Consider the following 16,608-nt stretch of genomic DNA (forward strand, 5'->3'; position numbering starts at 1 on the left):
TGAGGATAAGTTTATCCGAGTCACCAGCCTCAGAAATCGCAGGTTAACAGCAGCTCAGATTAGAGACCAGGTCAATGCCACACAGAGTTCTAGCAGCAGACACATCTCTATAACAACTGTTATGAGGAGACTTTGTGCAGCAGGCCTTCATGGTAAAATAACTGCTAGGAAACCACTGCTAAGGACAGGCAACAAGCAGAAGAGACTTGCTTGGGCTAAAGAACACAAGGAATGGACATTAGACCAGTGGAAATCTGTGCTTTGGTCTGATGAGTCCAAATTTGAGATCTTTGGTTCCAACCACCGTGTCTTTGTGCGACGCAGAAAAGGTGAACGGATGGACTCTACATGCCTGGTTCCCACCGTGAAGCATGGAGGAGGAGGTGTGATGGTGTGGGGGTGCTTTGCTGGTGACACTGTTAGGGATTTATTCAAAATTGAAGGCATACTGAACCAGCATGGCTACCACAGCATCTTGCAGCGGCATGCTATTCCATCCGGTTTGCGTTTAGTTGGACCATCATTTATTTTTCAACAGGACAATGACCCCAAACACCTCCAGGCTGTGTAAGGGCTATTTGACCAAGAAGGAGAGTGATGGGGGGCTACGCCAGATGACCTGGCCTCCACAGTCACCAGACCTGAACCCAATCGAGATGGTTTGGGGTGAGCTGGACCGCAGAGTGAAGGCAAAAGGGCCAACAAGTGCTAAGCATCTCTGGGAACTCCTTCAAGATTGTTGGAAGACCATTTCCGGTGACTACCTCTTGAAACTCATCAAGAGAAGGCCAAGAGTGTGCAAAGCAGTCATCAAAGCAAAAGGTGGCTACTTTGAAGAACCTAGAATATAAGACATATTTTCAGCTGTTTCACACTTTTTTGTTAAGTATATAATTCCACATGTGGTAATTCATAGTTTTGATGCCTTCAGTGTGAATGTACAATTTTCATAGTCATGAAAATACAGAAAAATCTTTAAATGAGTAGGTGTGTCCAAACTTTTGGTCTGTACTGTACATTACATTACTGATCCTGAGTTACATCCTGTATTATACTCCAGAGCTGCACTCACTATTCTGCTGGGGTAGTCACTGTGTACATACATTACATTACTGATCCTGAGTTACATCCTGTATTATACTCCAGAGCTGCACTCACTATTCTGCTGGTGGAGTCACTGTGTACATACATTACATTACTGATCCTGAGTTACATCCTGTATTATACTCCAGAGCTGCACTCACTATTCTGCTGGTGCAATCACTGTGTACATACATTACTGATCCTGAGTTACATCCTGTATTATACTCCAGAGCTGCACTCACTATTCTGCTGGTGCAGTCACTGTGCACATACATTACATTACTGATCCTGAGTTACATCCTGTATTATACCCCAGAGCTGCACTCACTATTCTGCTGGTGCAGTCACTGTGTACATACATTACATTACTGATCCTGAGTTACATCCTGTATTATACTCCAGAGCTACACTCACTATTCTGCTGGTGCAGTCACTGTGTACATACATTACATTACTGATCCTGAGTTACATCCTGTATTATACTCCAGAGCTGCACTCACTATTCTGCTGGTGCAATCACTGTGTACATACATTACTGATCCTGAGTTACATCCTGTATTATACCCCAGAGCTGCACTCACTATTCTGCTGGTGCAGTCACTGTGTACATACATTACATTACTGATCCTGAGTTACATCCTGTATTATACTCCAGAGCTACACTCACTATTCTGCTTGTGCAGTCCCTGTGTACATACATTACATTACTGATCCTGAGTTACATCCTGTATTATACTCCAGAGCTGCACTCACTATTCTGCTGGTGAAATCACTGTGTACATACATTACTGATCCTGAGTTACATCCTGTATTATACTCCAGAGCTGCACTCACTATTCTGCTGGTGCAGTCACTGTGCACATACATTACATTACTGATCCTGAGTTACATCCTGTATTATACCCCAGAGCTGCACTCACTATTCTGCTGGTGCAGTCACTGTGTACATACATTACATTACTGATCCTGAGTTACATCCTGTATTATACTCCAGAGCTACACTCACTATTCTGCTGGTGCAGTCACTGTGTACATACATTACATTACTGATCCTGAGTTACATCCTGTATTATACCCCAGAGCTGCACTCACTATACTGCTGGTGCAGTCACTGTGTACATACATTACATTACTGATCCTGAGTTACATCCTGTATTATACTCCAGAGCTACACTCACTATTCTGCTGGTGCAGTCACTGTGTACATACATTACATTACTGATCCTGAGTTACATCCTGTATTATACTCCAGAGCTGCACTCACTATTCTGCTGGTGCAGTCACTGTGTACATACATTACATTACTGATCCTGAGTTACATCCTGTATTATACTCCAGAGCTGCACTCACTATTCTGCTGGTGCAATCACTGTGTACATACATTACTGATCCTGAGTTACATCCTGTATTATACCCCAGCGCTGCACTCACTATTCTGCTGGTGCAGTCACTGTGTACATACATTACATTACTGATCCTGAGTTACATCCTGTATTATACTCCAGAGCTACACTCACTATTCTGCTTGTGCAGTCCCTGTGTACATACATTACATTACTGATCCTGAGTTACATCCTGTATTATACTCCAGAGCTGCACTCACTATTCTGCTGGTGCAATCACTGTGTACATACATTACTGATCCTGAGTTACATCCTGTATTATACTCCAGAGCTGCACTCACTATTCTGCTGGTGCAGTCACTGTGCACATACATTACATTACTGATCCTGAGTTACATCCTGTATTATACCCCAGAGCTACACTCACTATTCTGCTGGTGCAGTCACTGTGTACATACATTACATTACTGATCCTGAGTTACATCCTGTATTATACCCCAGAGCTGCACTCACTATACTGCTGGTGCAGTCACTGTGTACATACATTACATTACTGATCCTGAGTTACATCCTGTATTATAATCCAGAGCTGCACTCACTATTCTGCTGGTGCAGTCACTGTGTACATACATTACATTACTGATCCTGAGTTACATCCTGTATTATACCCCAGAGCTACACTCACTATTCTGCTGGTGCAGTCACTGTGTACATACATTACATTACTGATCCTGAGTTACATCCTGTATTATAATCCAGAGCTGCACTCACTATTCTGCTGGTGCAGTCACTGTGTACATACATTACATTACTGATCCTGTACTGATCCTGAGTTACATCCTGTATTATACTCCAGAGCTGCACTCACTATTCTGCTGGTGGAGTCACTGTGTACATACATTACATTACTGATCCTGAGTTACATCCTGTATTATACTCCAGAGCTGCACTCACTATTCTGCTGGTGGAGTCACTGTGTACATACATTACATTACTGATCCTGAGCTACATCCTGTATTATACCCCAGAGCTGCACTCACTATTCTGCTGGTGCAGTCAGTAAGCTCATCCACTTTATGGCTTCTTCGTTCCTATGTCGTATATGTGGGATGTCACTTTGCGGAGTAACTAACAGCTGGTGATACATTTTAAGCAGCGGTCACATTTGTGAGGTTACTGCGTCTTTAAGGATCTCTCGGCACTGAGCTCTGTTGTGGGGGAGATATAATGTAGACCCTCAGACCCGATAAGAGGTAAACAATAACTAGAGGTCGTGTTAACCTCCAGTGAGAGCGCAGACCCCCAGTTTCCCACCAGGGGGCAGCAGTTAATATCTGTATCAGCTCACATGGACCTTGATTAGCGCTTATACAAATGCAGCACCTGGCAGGAATGTAAGAGCTAATTAGCATATTCATGAGGGCAGACTGTAGGAATATATCTAATTGTACCCCCGGGAAATATGTAATTACGCGCCTCCGCCGCTCCAAGCGCAACATATGACAGGTCTGATGGCGGCTTTTTAGCACCGCACACATTGTGCGAAGCAGCTGCAGAAGGAGATGTCCCGTCAGCTGATGTGTGAAGCGTCGCAGCCCTTCATCATCGCACAATGAAACGAGCTGCTACTTAAGATCTCTCCTTGCTGTCAGTGAATGACCACACTGCAGCGTTCAGACCGGTGGTCTCCACCCTGTGAATCTGCAACTGCTGCACAGTAACAACTCCCAGCATCCCCCGGTGACAGTCTGAGAGTTGTAGTTGTGGAACACATGGATAATCACGTTGGATACAATCAGGGCTGCCACCAGGAAATTCAAAGCCCCATACTGGCAAAATTTTGGGGCCCCCTTGAAACTCCGCCCAGGCTCCGCCTCCACCCCTTGAACCTTCCACAGTCCCACCGCTCACTCTTGGAAAAACTCCACTTCTGCACCAATCACACATTAACAGTTCCCATCGAACACCAGATCACATATAGAGCTGCAGCTTTTGTTTTGGCCAAAATATTTTTTAAGCCGCCACCATGACAAGGAGACCCTTCTGGCCGGGCCCTTCTCTACTCTAACCTAATAAACATTGCTTAAAAATATCCAATACTCTTTTTAGGAATATTTTTAATTTACTTTAGTTTAAGGGAATGTGTCATATACATTTTTTTAAAATCACCAATAATACCACATACAAGGGACAAATACCGTCACACCATAGCCGAACCACATATTACCACCACATAGTGACCGAATAATACCACATACAAGGGAGAAATACTGCCACACCGTGACCAGACCACATATTACCTCCACATAGTGACTGAATATTATAATACTGATCATTAATAAAAAAAAACAACAATACTAATATTACCATAAGTGCCATATAGACAGGAGCTCTGTACATGGTATACAGTGTATAATGTAAGTGTACAGGTAATACAGTGATCACCAGTGACATTATACACAGGAGCTCTGTATATAGTGTCAGTGTACAGGTAATACAGTGATCATCAGTGACATTATACACAGGAGCTCTGTATATAGTGTACAAGTAACACAGTGATCACCAGTGACATTATACACAGGAGCTCTGTATATAGTGTCAGTGTACAGGTAATACAGTGATCACCAGTGACATTATACACAGGAGCTCTGTATTTAGTGTCAGTGTCCAGGTAATACAGTGATCACCAGTGACATTATACACAGGAGCTCTGTATATAGTGTACAGGTAATACAGAGATCACCAGTGACATTATACACAGGAGCTCTGTATATAGTGTCAGTGTACAGGTAATACAGGGATCATCAGTGACATTATACACAGGAGCTCTGTATATAGTGTCAGTGTACAAGTAACACAGTGATCACCAGTGACATTATACACAGGAGCTCTGTATATAGTGTCAGTGTACAGGTAATACAGTGATCACCAGTGACATTATACACAGGAGCTCTGTGTATAGTGTCAGTATACAGGTAACATAGTGATCACCGGTGACATTATACACAGGAGCTCTGTATATAGTTTATAGTGTACAGGTAATACAGGGATCACCAGAGACATTATACAGAGGAGCTCTGTATTTAGTGTACAGATAACGTAGTGATCACCGGTGACATTATACACAGGAGCTCTGTATATAGTTTATAGTGTACAGGTAATACATTGATCACCAGTGACATTATACACAGGGACTCTGTATATAGTGTCAGTGTACAGGTAATACAGTGATCACCGGTGACATTATATACAGGAGCTCTGTATATAGTGTCAGTGTACAGGTAATACAGGGATCACCAGTGACATTATACACAGGAGCTCTGTATATAATTTATAGTGTACAGGTAATACAGGGATCACAAGAGACATTATACACAGGAGCTCTGTATATAGTGTCAGTGTACAGGTAATACAGTGATCACCAGTGACATTATACACAGGAGCTCTGTGTATAGTGTCAGTATACAGGTAACATAGTGATCACCGGTGACATTATACACAGGAGCTCTGTATATAGTTTATAGTGTACAGGTAATACAGGGATCACCAGAGACATTATACAGAGGAGCTCTGTATTTAGTGTACAGATAACGTAGTGATCACCGGTGACATTATACACAGGAGCTCTGTATATAGTTTATAGTGTACAGGTAATACATTGATCACCAGTGACATTATACACAGGGACTCTGTATATAGTGTCAGTGTACAGGTAATACAGTGATCACCGGTGACATTATATACAGGAGCTCTGTATATAGTGTCAGTGTACAGGTAATACAGGGATCACCAGTGACATTATACACAGGAGCTTTGTATATAATTTATAGTGTACAGGTAATACAGGGATCACAAGAGACATTATACACAGGAGCTCTGTATATAGTGTCAGTGTACAGGTAATACAGTGATCACCAGTGACATTATACACAGGAGCTCTGTATATAGTCAGTGTACAGGTAATACAGTTATCACCAGTGACATTATACACAGGAGCTCTGTATATAGTGTCAGTGTACAGGTAATACAGTGATCACCGGTGACATTATATACAGGAGCTCTGTATATAGTGTCAGTGTACAGGTAATACAGGGATCACCAGTGACATTATACACAAGAGCTCTGTATATAGTTTATAGTGTACAGGTAATACAGGGATCACCAGAGACATTATACACAGGAGCTCTGTATTTAGTGTACAGGTAACATAGTGATCACCGGTGACATTATACACACGAGCTCTGTATATAGTTTATAGTGTACAGGTAATACATTGATCACCAGTGACATTATACACAGGGACTCTGTATATAGTGTCAGTGTACAGGTAATACAGGGATCACCAGTGACATTATACACAGGAGCTCTGTATATAGTGTCAGTGTACAGGTAATACAGGGATCACAAGAGACATTATACACAGGAGCTCTGTATATAGTGTCAGTATACAGGTAACATAGTGATCACCGGTGACATTATACACAGGAGCTCTGTATATAGTTTATAGTGTACAGGTAATACATTGATCACCAGTGACATTATACACAGGGACTCTGTATATAGTGTCAGTGTACAGGTAATACAGTGATCACCGGTGACATTATATACAGGAGCTCTGTATATAGTGTCAGTGTACAGGTAATACAGGGATCACCAGTGACATTATACACAGGAGCTCTGTATATAGTCAGTGTACAGGTAATACAGTTATCACCAGTGACATTATACACTGGAGCTCTGTATATAGTGTCAGTGTACAGGTAATACAGTGATCACCAGTGACATTATACACAGGAGCTCTGTATATAGTCAGTGTACAGGTAATACAGGGATCACCAGTGACATTATACACAGGAGCTCTGTATATAGTGTCAGTGTACAGGTAATACAGTGATCACCAGTGACATTATACACAGGAGCTCTGAATATAGTGTTAGTGTACAGGTAATACAGGGATCACCAGTGACATTATACACAGGAGCTCTGTATATAGTGTATAGGTAATGCAGGGATCACCAGTGACATTATACACACGAGCTCTGTATATAGTGTCAGTGTACAGGTAATACAGTGATCACCAGTGACATTAGACACAGGAGCTCTGTATATAGTGTCAGTGTACAGGTAATACAGTGATCACCAGTGACATTATACACAGGAGCTCTGTATATAGTGTACAGGTAACAGTGATCACCGGTGACATTATACACAGGAGCTCTGTATATAGTTTATAGTGTACAGGTAATACAGGGATCACCAGAAACATTATACAGAGGAGCTCTGTATATAGTGTCAGTTTACAGGTAATATAGTGATCATCGGTGACATTTTACACAGGAGCTCTGTATATAGTATACAGTGTAAGTGTACAGGTAATACAGGGATCACCAGTGACATTACACACAGGAGCTCTGTATATAGTGTCAGTGTACAGGTAATACAGGGATCACCAGTGACATTATACACAGGAGCTCTGTATATAGTGTCAGTGTACAGGTAATACAGTGATCACCAGTGACATTATACACAGGAGCTCTGTATATAGTGTATAGTGTACAGGTAATATAGTGATCACTGGTGATATTATACACAGGAGCTCTGTATATAGTGTCAGTGTACAGGTAATACAGTGATCACCAGTGACATTATACACAGGAGCTCTGAATATAGTGTCAGTGTACAGGTAATACAGGGATCACCAGAGACATTATACACAGGAGCTCTGTATATAGTGTCAGTGTGTGTGTACAGGTAATACAGGGATCACCAGAGACATTATACACAGGAGCTCTGTGTATAGTTTAAGTGCACAGGTAATACAGGGATCACCAGAGACATACACAGGAGCTCTGTATATAGTGTCAGTGTGTGTGTACAGGTAATACAGGGATCACCAGAGACATTATACACAGGAGCTCTGTGTATAGTGTAAGTGCACAGGTAATACAGGGATCACCAGAGACATTATACACAGGAGCTCTGTATATAGTGTCAGTGTGTGTGTACAGGTAATACAGGGATCACCAGAGACATTATACACAGGAGCTCTGTATATAGTGTCAGTGTACAGGTAATACAGTGATCACCAGAGACATTATACACAGGAGCTCTGTATATAGTGTCAGTGTACAGGTAATACAGTGATCACCAGTGACATTATACACAGGAGCTCTGTATATAGTGTCAGTGTACAGGTAATACAGGGATCACCAGTGACATTATACACAGGAGCTCTGTATATAGTGTATAGGTAATGCAGGGATCACCAGTGACATTATACACAGGAGCTCTGTATATAGTGTATAGCATACAGGTAATACAGTGATCACCAGTGACATTATACACAGGAGCTCTATATATAGTGTCAGTGTACAGGTAATGCAGGGATCACCAGTGACATTATACACAGGAGCTCTGCATATAATGTCACTGTACAGGTAATACAGGGATCACCAGTGACATTATACACAGGAGCTCTGTATATAGTGTCAGTGTACAGGTAATACAGTGATCACCAGTGACATTATACACAGGAGCTCTGTATATAGTGTACAGGTAACATAGTGATCACCGGTGACATTATACACAGGAGCTCTGTATATAGTTTATAGTGTACAGGTAATACAGGGATCACCAGAAACATTATACAGAGGAGCTCTGTATATAGTGTCAGTTTACAGGTAATATAGTGATCACCGGTGACATTTTACACAGGAGCTCTGTATATAGTATACAGTGTAAGTGTACAGGTAATACAGGGATCACCAGTGACATTATACACAGGAGCTCTGTATATAGTGTACAGGTAATACAGGGATCACCAGTAACATTATACACAGGAGCTCTGTATATAGTGTCAGTGTACAGGTAATACAGGGATCACCAGTGACATTATACACAGGAGCTCTGTATATAGTGTACAGGTAATACAGGGATCACCAGTGACATTATACACAGGAGCTCTGTATATAGTGTACAGGTAATATAGTGATCACTGGTGATATTATACACAGGAGCTCTGTATATAGTGTACAGGTAATACAGTGATCACCAGTGACATTATACACAGGAGCTCTGAATATAGTGTCAGTGTACAGGTAATACAGGGATCACCAGTGACATTATACACAGGAGCTCTGAATATAGTGTCAGTGTACAGGTAATACAGAGATCACCAGAGACATTATACACAGGAGCTCTGTATATAGTGTCAGTGTGTGTGTACAGGTAATACAGGGATCACCAGAGACATTATACACAGGAGCTCTGTGTATAGTGTAAGTGCACAGGTAATACAGGGATCACCAGAGACATTATATACAGGAGCTCTGTATATAGTGTCAGTGTGTGTGTACAGGTAATACAGGGATCACCAGAGACATTATACACAGGAGCTCTGTGTATAGTGTAAGTGCACAGGTAATACAGGGATCACCAGAGACATTATACACAGGAGCTCTGTATATAGTGTCAGTGTGTGTGTACAGGTAATACAGGGATCACCAGAGACATTATACACAGGAGCTCTGTATATAGTGTCAGTGTACAGGTAATACAGTGATCACCAGTGACATTATACACAGGAGCTCTGTATATAGTGTCAGTGTACAGGTAATACAGTGATCACCAGTGACATTATACACAGGAGCTCTGTATATAGTGTCAGTGTACAGGTAATACAGGGATCACCAGTGACATTATACACAGGAGCTCTGTATATAGTGTACAGGTAATGCAGGGATCACCAGTGACATTATACACACGAGCTCTGTATATAGTGTCAGTGTACAGGTAATACAGTGATCACCAGTGACATTATACACAGGAGCTCTGTATATAGTGTATAGCATACAGGTAATACAGTGATCACCAGTGACATTATACACAGGAGCTCTATATATAGTGTCAGTGTACAGGTAATGCAGGGATCACCAGTGACATTATACACAGGAGCTCTGTATATAGTGTATAGCATACAGGTAATACAGTGATCACCAGTGACATTATACACAGGAGCTCTATATATAGTGTCAGTGTACAGGTAATGCAGGGATCACCAGTGACATTATACACAGGAGCTCTGTATATAGTGTCAGTGTACAGGTAATACAGTGATCACCAGTGACATTATACACAGGAGCTCTGTATATAGTGTCAGTGTACAGGTAATACAGTGATCACCAGTGACATTATACACAGGAGCTCTGTATATAGTGTCAGTGTACAGGTAATACAGGGATCACCAGTGACATTATACACAGGAGCTCTGTATATAGTGTATAGGTAATGCAGGGATCACCAGTGACATTATACACAGGAGCTCTGTATATAGTGTCAGTGTACAGGTAATACAGTGATCACCAGTGACATTATACACAGGAGCTCTGTATATAGTGTCAGTGTACAGGTAATACAGGGATCACCAGAGACATTATACACAGGAGCTCTGTGTATAGTGTAAGTGCACAGGTAATACACTGACTCACCAGTGACGTCTCTATTTGAAGTCCTTCATCTTCGCTTTTCTTCATCATCCAGTGCAGATCGCCAACACTTCTTCCAGCCAGGAGTCGTCTCTGCATAAAATAACAGTTATCTTGAGCAGATTCCAGAGCACATTCTCCAACTTCTTCTTAGATGAAGAAAAAAAATAGTGACAGTGCCGCCCTGCACAGCAATGCCCCCCTCACTGAAAAGAGTATCCTCAAAAATAAAATACATCACAGCAGTAATAATATCCCTTAATTAGCCCCTACAGTAATAATGTCCTACATCCTGCTCCCATATGTGCTCCATTCTGGACCCCACATCTCTCATTCCTGGCCCCTTGTGTTCTCCAATTTGAGACGCACGTTCAGGTACTGGTCCAGGCCCGCTCTGCTCCCTGGGCCCCATACGCCAGTGAGGGTAGTAATGCCCTGATTATGTCCCTGGATACAATGTTGTGAATGTAACTGGATTCCATTTTATGTCATTCTTGTTACACTTTATCAGTCTGGACAATCCTCTGTGAGATAAACGCAGCAGCACAGACCTCCAGATTGTTATAATGTATCAGTCTGGAGTCTGGACTGTTCAACTCACAGAGGATCGTCCAGACTGGATGCAAATGTCACAAACCCTCAGCTGTGCATGAATTGTGTCATATATTCGATTTTTGATAACTGATGGTCAAATCTTAATTTTAATGACACAAGAAGAGAAAAGTAGCTGCCCAATTCCTCTGGAGCCACTTATCTTGGGCAGAAAGACAACTTCTAGAAATCAGTATGACTTTATACGGATTCTCACTTCTTTATAACTTCTTATGGCGTCTCACGACATAAGATGTTCTATTGCTGTAATTCTAAGGAACCAGCTAGACCCTGTATGGAAGAGGTCTGTAATCTTTGGCACTCCAGCTAAGAAACTACAACTCCCAGCATGCCCTGCAGCCATCATAGCAGGTTGGGAGTTGTAGTTTCACAACAGCCGGAGATTTCGAATTCCTGCATCAAAAGTCTAAAGGCCGTGTTCACACGATGAGTTTTTTTTATTGAAGTCATTGTCTGTATGTCGCCCGCTTTACCAATGTGGAATATTCGTCTCAGAAAACCTCTTAATCTTTTGTTTTATTCGCAGGCCGCAGCGTCCGGAGAAAGCGCCTCAATTAGTGGTTATTTACATCGGTGCAAAAAGGGCAAGAAATACTGGAAGAAACGCTGGTTCGTTATTAAAGGCAAAGTGCTATATACGTACACGGCCTGCGAGGTGAGGGGGCGCTCATCACCCGACACAGTGTGAAAAAATCCTAGATATTACAGGGTGTAAACTATATCCTCATCCCTGAACCCCGGCAGGCGCGTGACATATCGCTGGGAACTGCTCAACTAGTCATTCCCTGCACAACACTATAAGAGTCTCCTGTATCATCCTCAGCGGATAATGCACACAGGAGGCTGATGGAGCCGAGGCTGAAATGCAATCGCAGGAACATTTGCAAAGAAGTCCCCCACTTCTATGCAAATCAATCATAAAAGGGTCCCCCAGTCCCATGCAAATAAAACTTAAAATGGTCCTCCAGTCCTATGCAAATAAAGCTTATAGGTGGCATCCAATCCTATGCAAATAAAGCTTATAAGTGGCATCCAGTCCTATGCAAATAAAGCTTATAGGTGCATCCAATCCAATGCAAATAAAGCATATAGGTGGCATCCAGTCCTATGCAAATAAAGCTTATAGGTGGCATCCAATCCTATGCAAATAAAGCTTATAGGTGGCATCAAATACTATGCAAATAAAGCTTATAGGTGGCATCCATCCAGTCCTATGCAAGTAAAGCTTATAGGTGGCATCCATCCAGTCCTATACAAATAAAGCTTAAAGGGGTTATTTAGTCCAATGCAAATAAAGAACAAAGGTTTTTTTTACAGGTGCCAGAGCAAATGGATCTGTCCTGGAAAACCCCCTTATTCATTGTATAATAAAAAGTTTTGCAACTTTCTAACAAACTTTTGTCTTTCAATTCCCCATCATATATACAAGATCTCTGCTTGCTGTAGGTGCATGGGAACATTCTTGCTTCCATCGGTATGAGCATGGTACTTTTCACAGCTGAGGGTTTGTCACAATCCTCTGTGAGCTAACCAAATCAACAGCACAAATCTCTCCAGTCCTACCAGTTTGTTACAATGTGTCAGTGCATATAAAATGTATCAGTCTGGACTGTGGATCACAGAGGATTGTCTGAACTGGATACATTTGTAACAAACACTTTTTTATAAGTAGATTTAGCCTCAGGGACAGGGGATGTGAACAATGTTACTATTCACCGACAGCAAGCAGCCATATTAAAACACGAAACTGTGGGGAATCCTTGCAATGTGGGGGGCACTAATCGGCTCCTACCCGTGATATACCCTCCTATATACCCACTGTAGCTGTTCTGGGTAACATTTTATCACCTTTCATTTGCGTCTCGTGGTTTGATCTCCTCCATTCACATCTGTCTTGTTTGATTAAAGTCCAGAGGAAAGTGCAGCCGCCGGTGCTGGTTCGATTCACAATGTTTTCTTTATCCTTTTCAGGACAAAATTGCCACAGAAAGTTTACCCCTATTAGGTTTCCACATTGTGCCTGACAACTGGGACCAGAACCCCAAGCTGGGCACAGTGTTTCAGCTTTACCACAAGCAGACCCTGTTCTATAGCTTCAAAGCAGCAGACACCAATGCAGCCATCAGGTACCACCGCCATCTCCGGTCGCTGCTGCTGCCTCTCTTCTTTATCTAGTCTATCCTTGTCTTCTAGAGGAAATAATAGCAATGCTTCTGAACAGTCTGTGGCAGCCAGAGCATGCTGGGAGTTGTAGTTTCACAACAGCTGGAAAGCAATGAGCCAACAACCTTTATCGAGCTGTGGGGGGGGGGGGGGTGTTTCAGAAGTCAAATATTCAAAACTTAGCTGCAAAGTGTCAAAACGTGTGCATGCTGTGACATCCCACTGCTCGAGTCTCCCACAAAGAGCCCACCAAAGTGGTGACTGCTGTTGGAGTAACACCCAGAGGCAAGGCATCTTGTGTCTGCAGAAATAAAAAGATACACAAGTTTTGTGCACACAGCTCCAGTGCAGAGCAATGTGTCTCCATGGTAACTGACCATAAACATTCCGCAGACTGATTCTACAATTATAGGGGTCAATTAATCAAGTTCACAGCAGCAAGATGTTGCAAACTCATTTCCGCTTTAGGGTGTATGTGGTGCATATAAAAATATTGATGTTGGTAAATGCTCCCATAGTTCACTGGTTGCACCATTCGCTATCACTTGCTGCGGGGATCCCCGTCTCTTGCTGTGGGGATCCATCTCTTGCTGCGGGGATCCCCCATCTCTTGCTGCGGGGATCCCCCATCTCTTGCAGTGTGTGCAGGGCAGATTTGTATTAGGTCCCCCCTGACAGGTGATTTTCCAGATCTGGCCGTCACTGCTGAGTCCACAGCTCTTCATCCTCCGTCCTTATTCTTCCTTTTCTCATTTTCTTTCTTTTCTCGCTACTAATTTTTGCCAAATATTCAATGTCTGTTCATTCCTAAAGGAGGTTTGTTTTTTTGTTCCTCCGTCTGCAAAACCACAACTCCTAGAATGCACAGACTTGCTGGGATTTGTAGTTTTGCAGCCTCTGACGGAGCCCAGGTGGATGCACTGCTTCTCTATAGCTTGTGGAAGATATATGTGCAAAGTTTTCTGACAATATCTATAACCGGCATTGAGACCAACCAGGTTTATAGTTCTCCCGAGCGAGAGGCGATCTGCACGATCCTGAATAATGGACGCCACTGTGTATTAACCATTTTATATATCTCTTTACTAAACTTTTCAGCAGTTCTCACACTTTACCGCAGGACGTTCTTCATTACCCTTGCCCAATAACACTCTCCTTGTCTCTTGCAGGTGGGTTGAAGCCATTAAAGCTGCGTCAGTATTATAGCATTTGCTCTCTGCAGACTTTGACCGATTGACTTTATTATCAGAATGTAAATTCAATTATTTCAAGTAACAAAAATTAATTTTTATGTAAAAAGTGGAATCAGCGGCGCCCCCTGCTGGCTGCAGACTCTTTCGCTCTTTGGGTCTCCAGTGGAATGTATTGTGGGTGAAAGCGACACCCGCTTCCTCGCTACTTACGGCCTTTTGGTTTGCAAAACAGTCTCATTATTACCCCGGGCGGCTCGCCGCTCCCCTCCGGACGGCCCTGTTTACACTTTCCAGGTGACTTGCGTTTAGCAGGCAATTTTATATGATTTTTATCGGCCTCGCTGGAGGCAGGTGCTGGTCGGCCGTGTCTAGAAGCGGCTCTATGTCTACGATCATTATGGGGGAACTCCACCCTTGTTCTTTTCCCGATGATGAGCTGTTGTCACACGCCTATAGACCAACAGGATTTTCTATAAATGGCGGAGCTCCCCTTTAAGCAACCTGATTAACCTCTAGGAGACAAATCTATCAAACCTCATATCATTCGTGTCATATTTTCATATCTATGTGATGTTATGGAGGAGCAGGTCTGACCAGGTCTGGAGGACTCCTTTATACTGGGATGACTGGAAGCGGAACCGGCACTGATTGTGATCATAACACCTATAAAACTAGCATCATACTCATGAACCAGGAAGCTCAGGATGAACGTTACTTCCGGCCTTGCACAGGGGCATGGATGGGAATGCATGACAATGCTGAATCTGTTGCTGCAATCCATGAAAGCTCACACGCCCTGGATGTCATGCTGGGTCTAGTAGACCCCCACATTGTATTCCTCTGATAAGTGCATTGCAGACCACCCCGGTTCATCCGATATACGGGCTCTGCCGCACCATTGTTTACAGAGAACTCGCTATCCTTTACAATACGAAAAGCCTTAAAACGATTCGTTGGTTCTTTGCGTCCGATTCAAGAAATAAAAAAAAAAAAAAATGTACAGCCAGATTCACCTTGTAATAAGAATCTGTAAGACATATCTGTAGGAATAAAGACGTTTAACAGTGTTGTCCTTATTTGTGTGTGTTCCTTTAAATTTACAAAAAACAAATCTATTGAAAAGTGGAATTGCCCTTTAAGAGAAACTGATTGCAACCCGGGGTGCCGAGATATTTAATTATAATAATTCAACGTGTAAAAAGCTGCAAGAAGCCCGCACATAGCAGTAACGGTTTAGTTCTTGCCTCCATGCTTTACATTGCAGCTCTGCTTCCTTCCTTACACACAGGGACGCCATACACCGAAGGATCCAACAAACATAAAAAGAAACAAGGTTAAAACTGCACAGAGAAATAAGCCTGAAAGGGTTCAGACTCATCAGCGTAAATAAAACCGGTCCGAAGTTGTTCCTGAAAAGTCGGACGAGTTTCATGCGAGTACAATGGGATTTTTCTCACCTAGTATCTGTATGCAAACCGTTTTTAACATACAGGAATTCTGCATTCTTACATACAAGAATTCTCCCCCTCCACAAAAAAAAATTACTTGGGGACAGCCCTAGAATTAACAACCAGCAAAGGCTAGGCAGACAGCTGCGGGCTGATATTAATAGGCTAGGAAGGGGCCATGGATATTGGCCCCCTCCCAGACTAAGAACATCAGCTCTCAGACATCCCAGAAATGGCGCATCTATCTGATGCGCCAATCCTGGGACTTAGCCTCTGCCCTTCC

General features: G+C 42.6%; 1 protein-coding gene across 2 annotated transcripts in view; it reads left to right on the forward strand.

Annotated features, from left to right (window-relative positions):
- The window catches only part of FGD5 (FYVE, RhoGEF and PH domain containing 5), a 124,360-nt gene extending 108,422 nt beyond the window's left edge, over positions 1–15,938 (forward strand). Inside the window, exons 19-21 of one of the 2 annotated variants that reach the window (XM_073644985.1) lie at positions 12,048–12,176; positions 13,493–13,647; positions 14,854–15,938. In XM_073644985.1, the coding sequence (XP_073501086.1) occupies positions 12,048–12,176; positions 13,493–13,647; positions 14,854–14,890 (321 nt within the window). In that variant the 3' untranslated portion in view covers positions 14,891–15,938. The remainder of the gene's footprint in view (positions 1–12,047; positions 12,177–13,492; positions 13,648–14,853) is intronic. The other variant, XM_073644986.1, reaches the window with a different exon arrangement.
- The last annotated feature ends 670 nt before the right edge of the window (positions 15,939–16,608 follow it).

Source organism: Phyllobates terribilis, unplaced genomic scaffold (assembly GCF_046119375.1).
Source record: "Phyllobates terribilis strain yellow unplaced genomic scaffold, ASM4611937v1 Scaffold_8__6_contigs__length_399053987, whole genome shotgun sequence".
Classification (NCBI taxonomy): Eukaryota; Metazoa; Chordata; class Amphibia; order Anura; family Dendrobatidae; genus Phyllobates; species Phyllobates terribilis.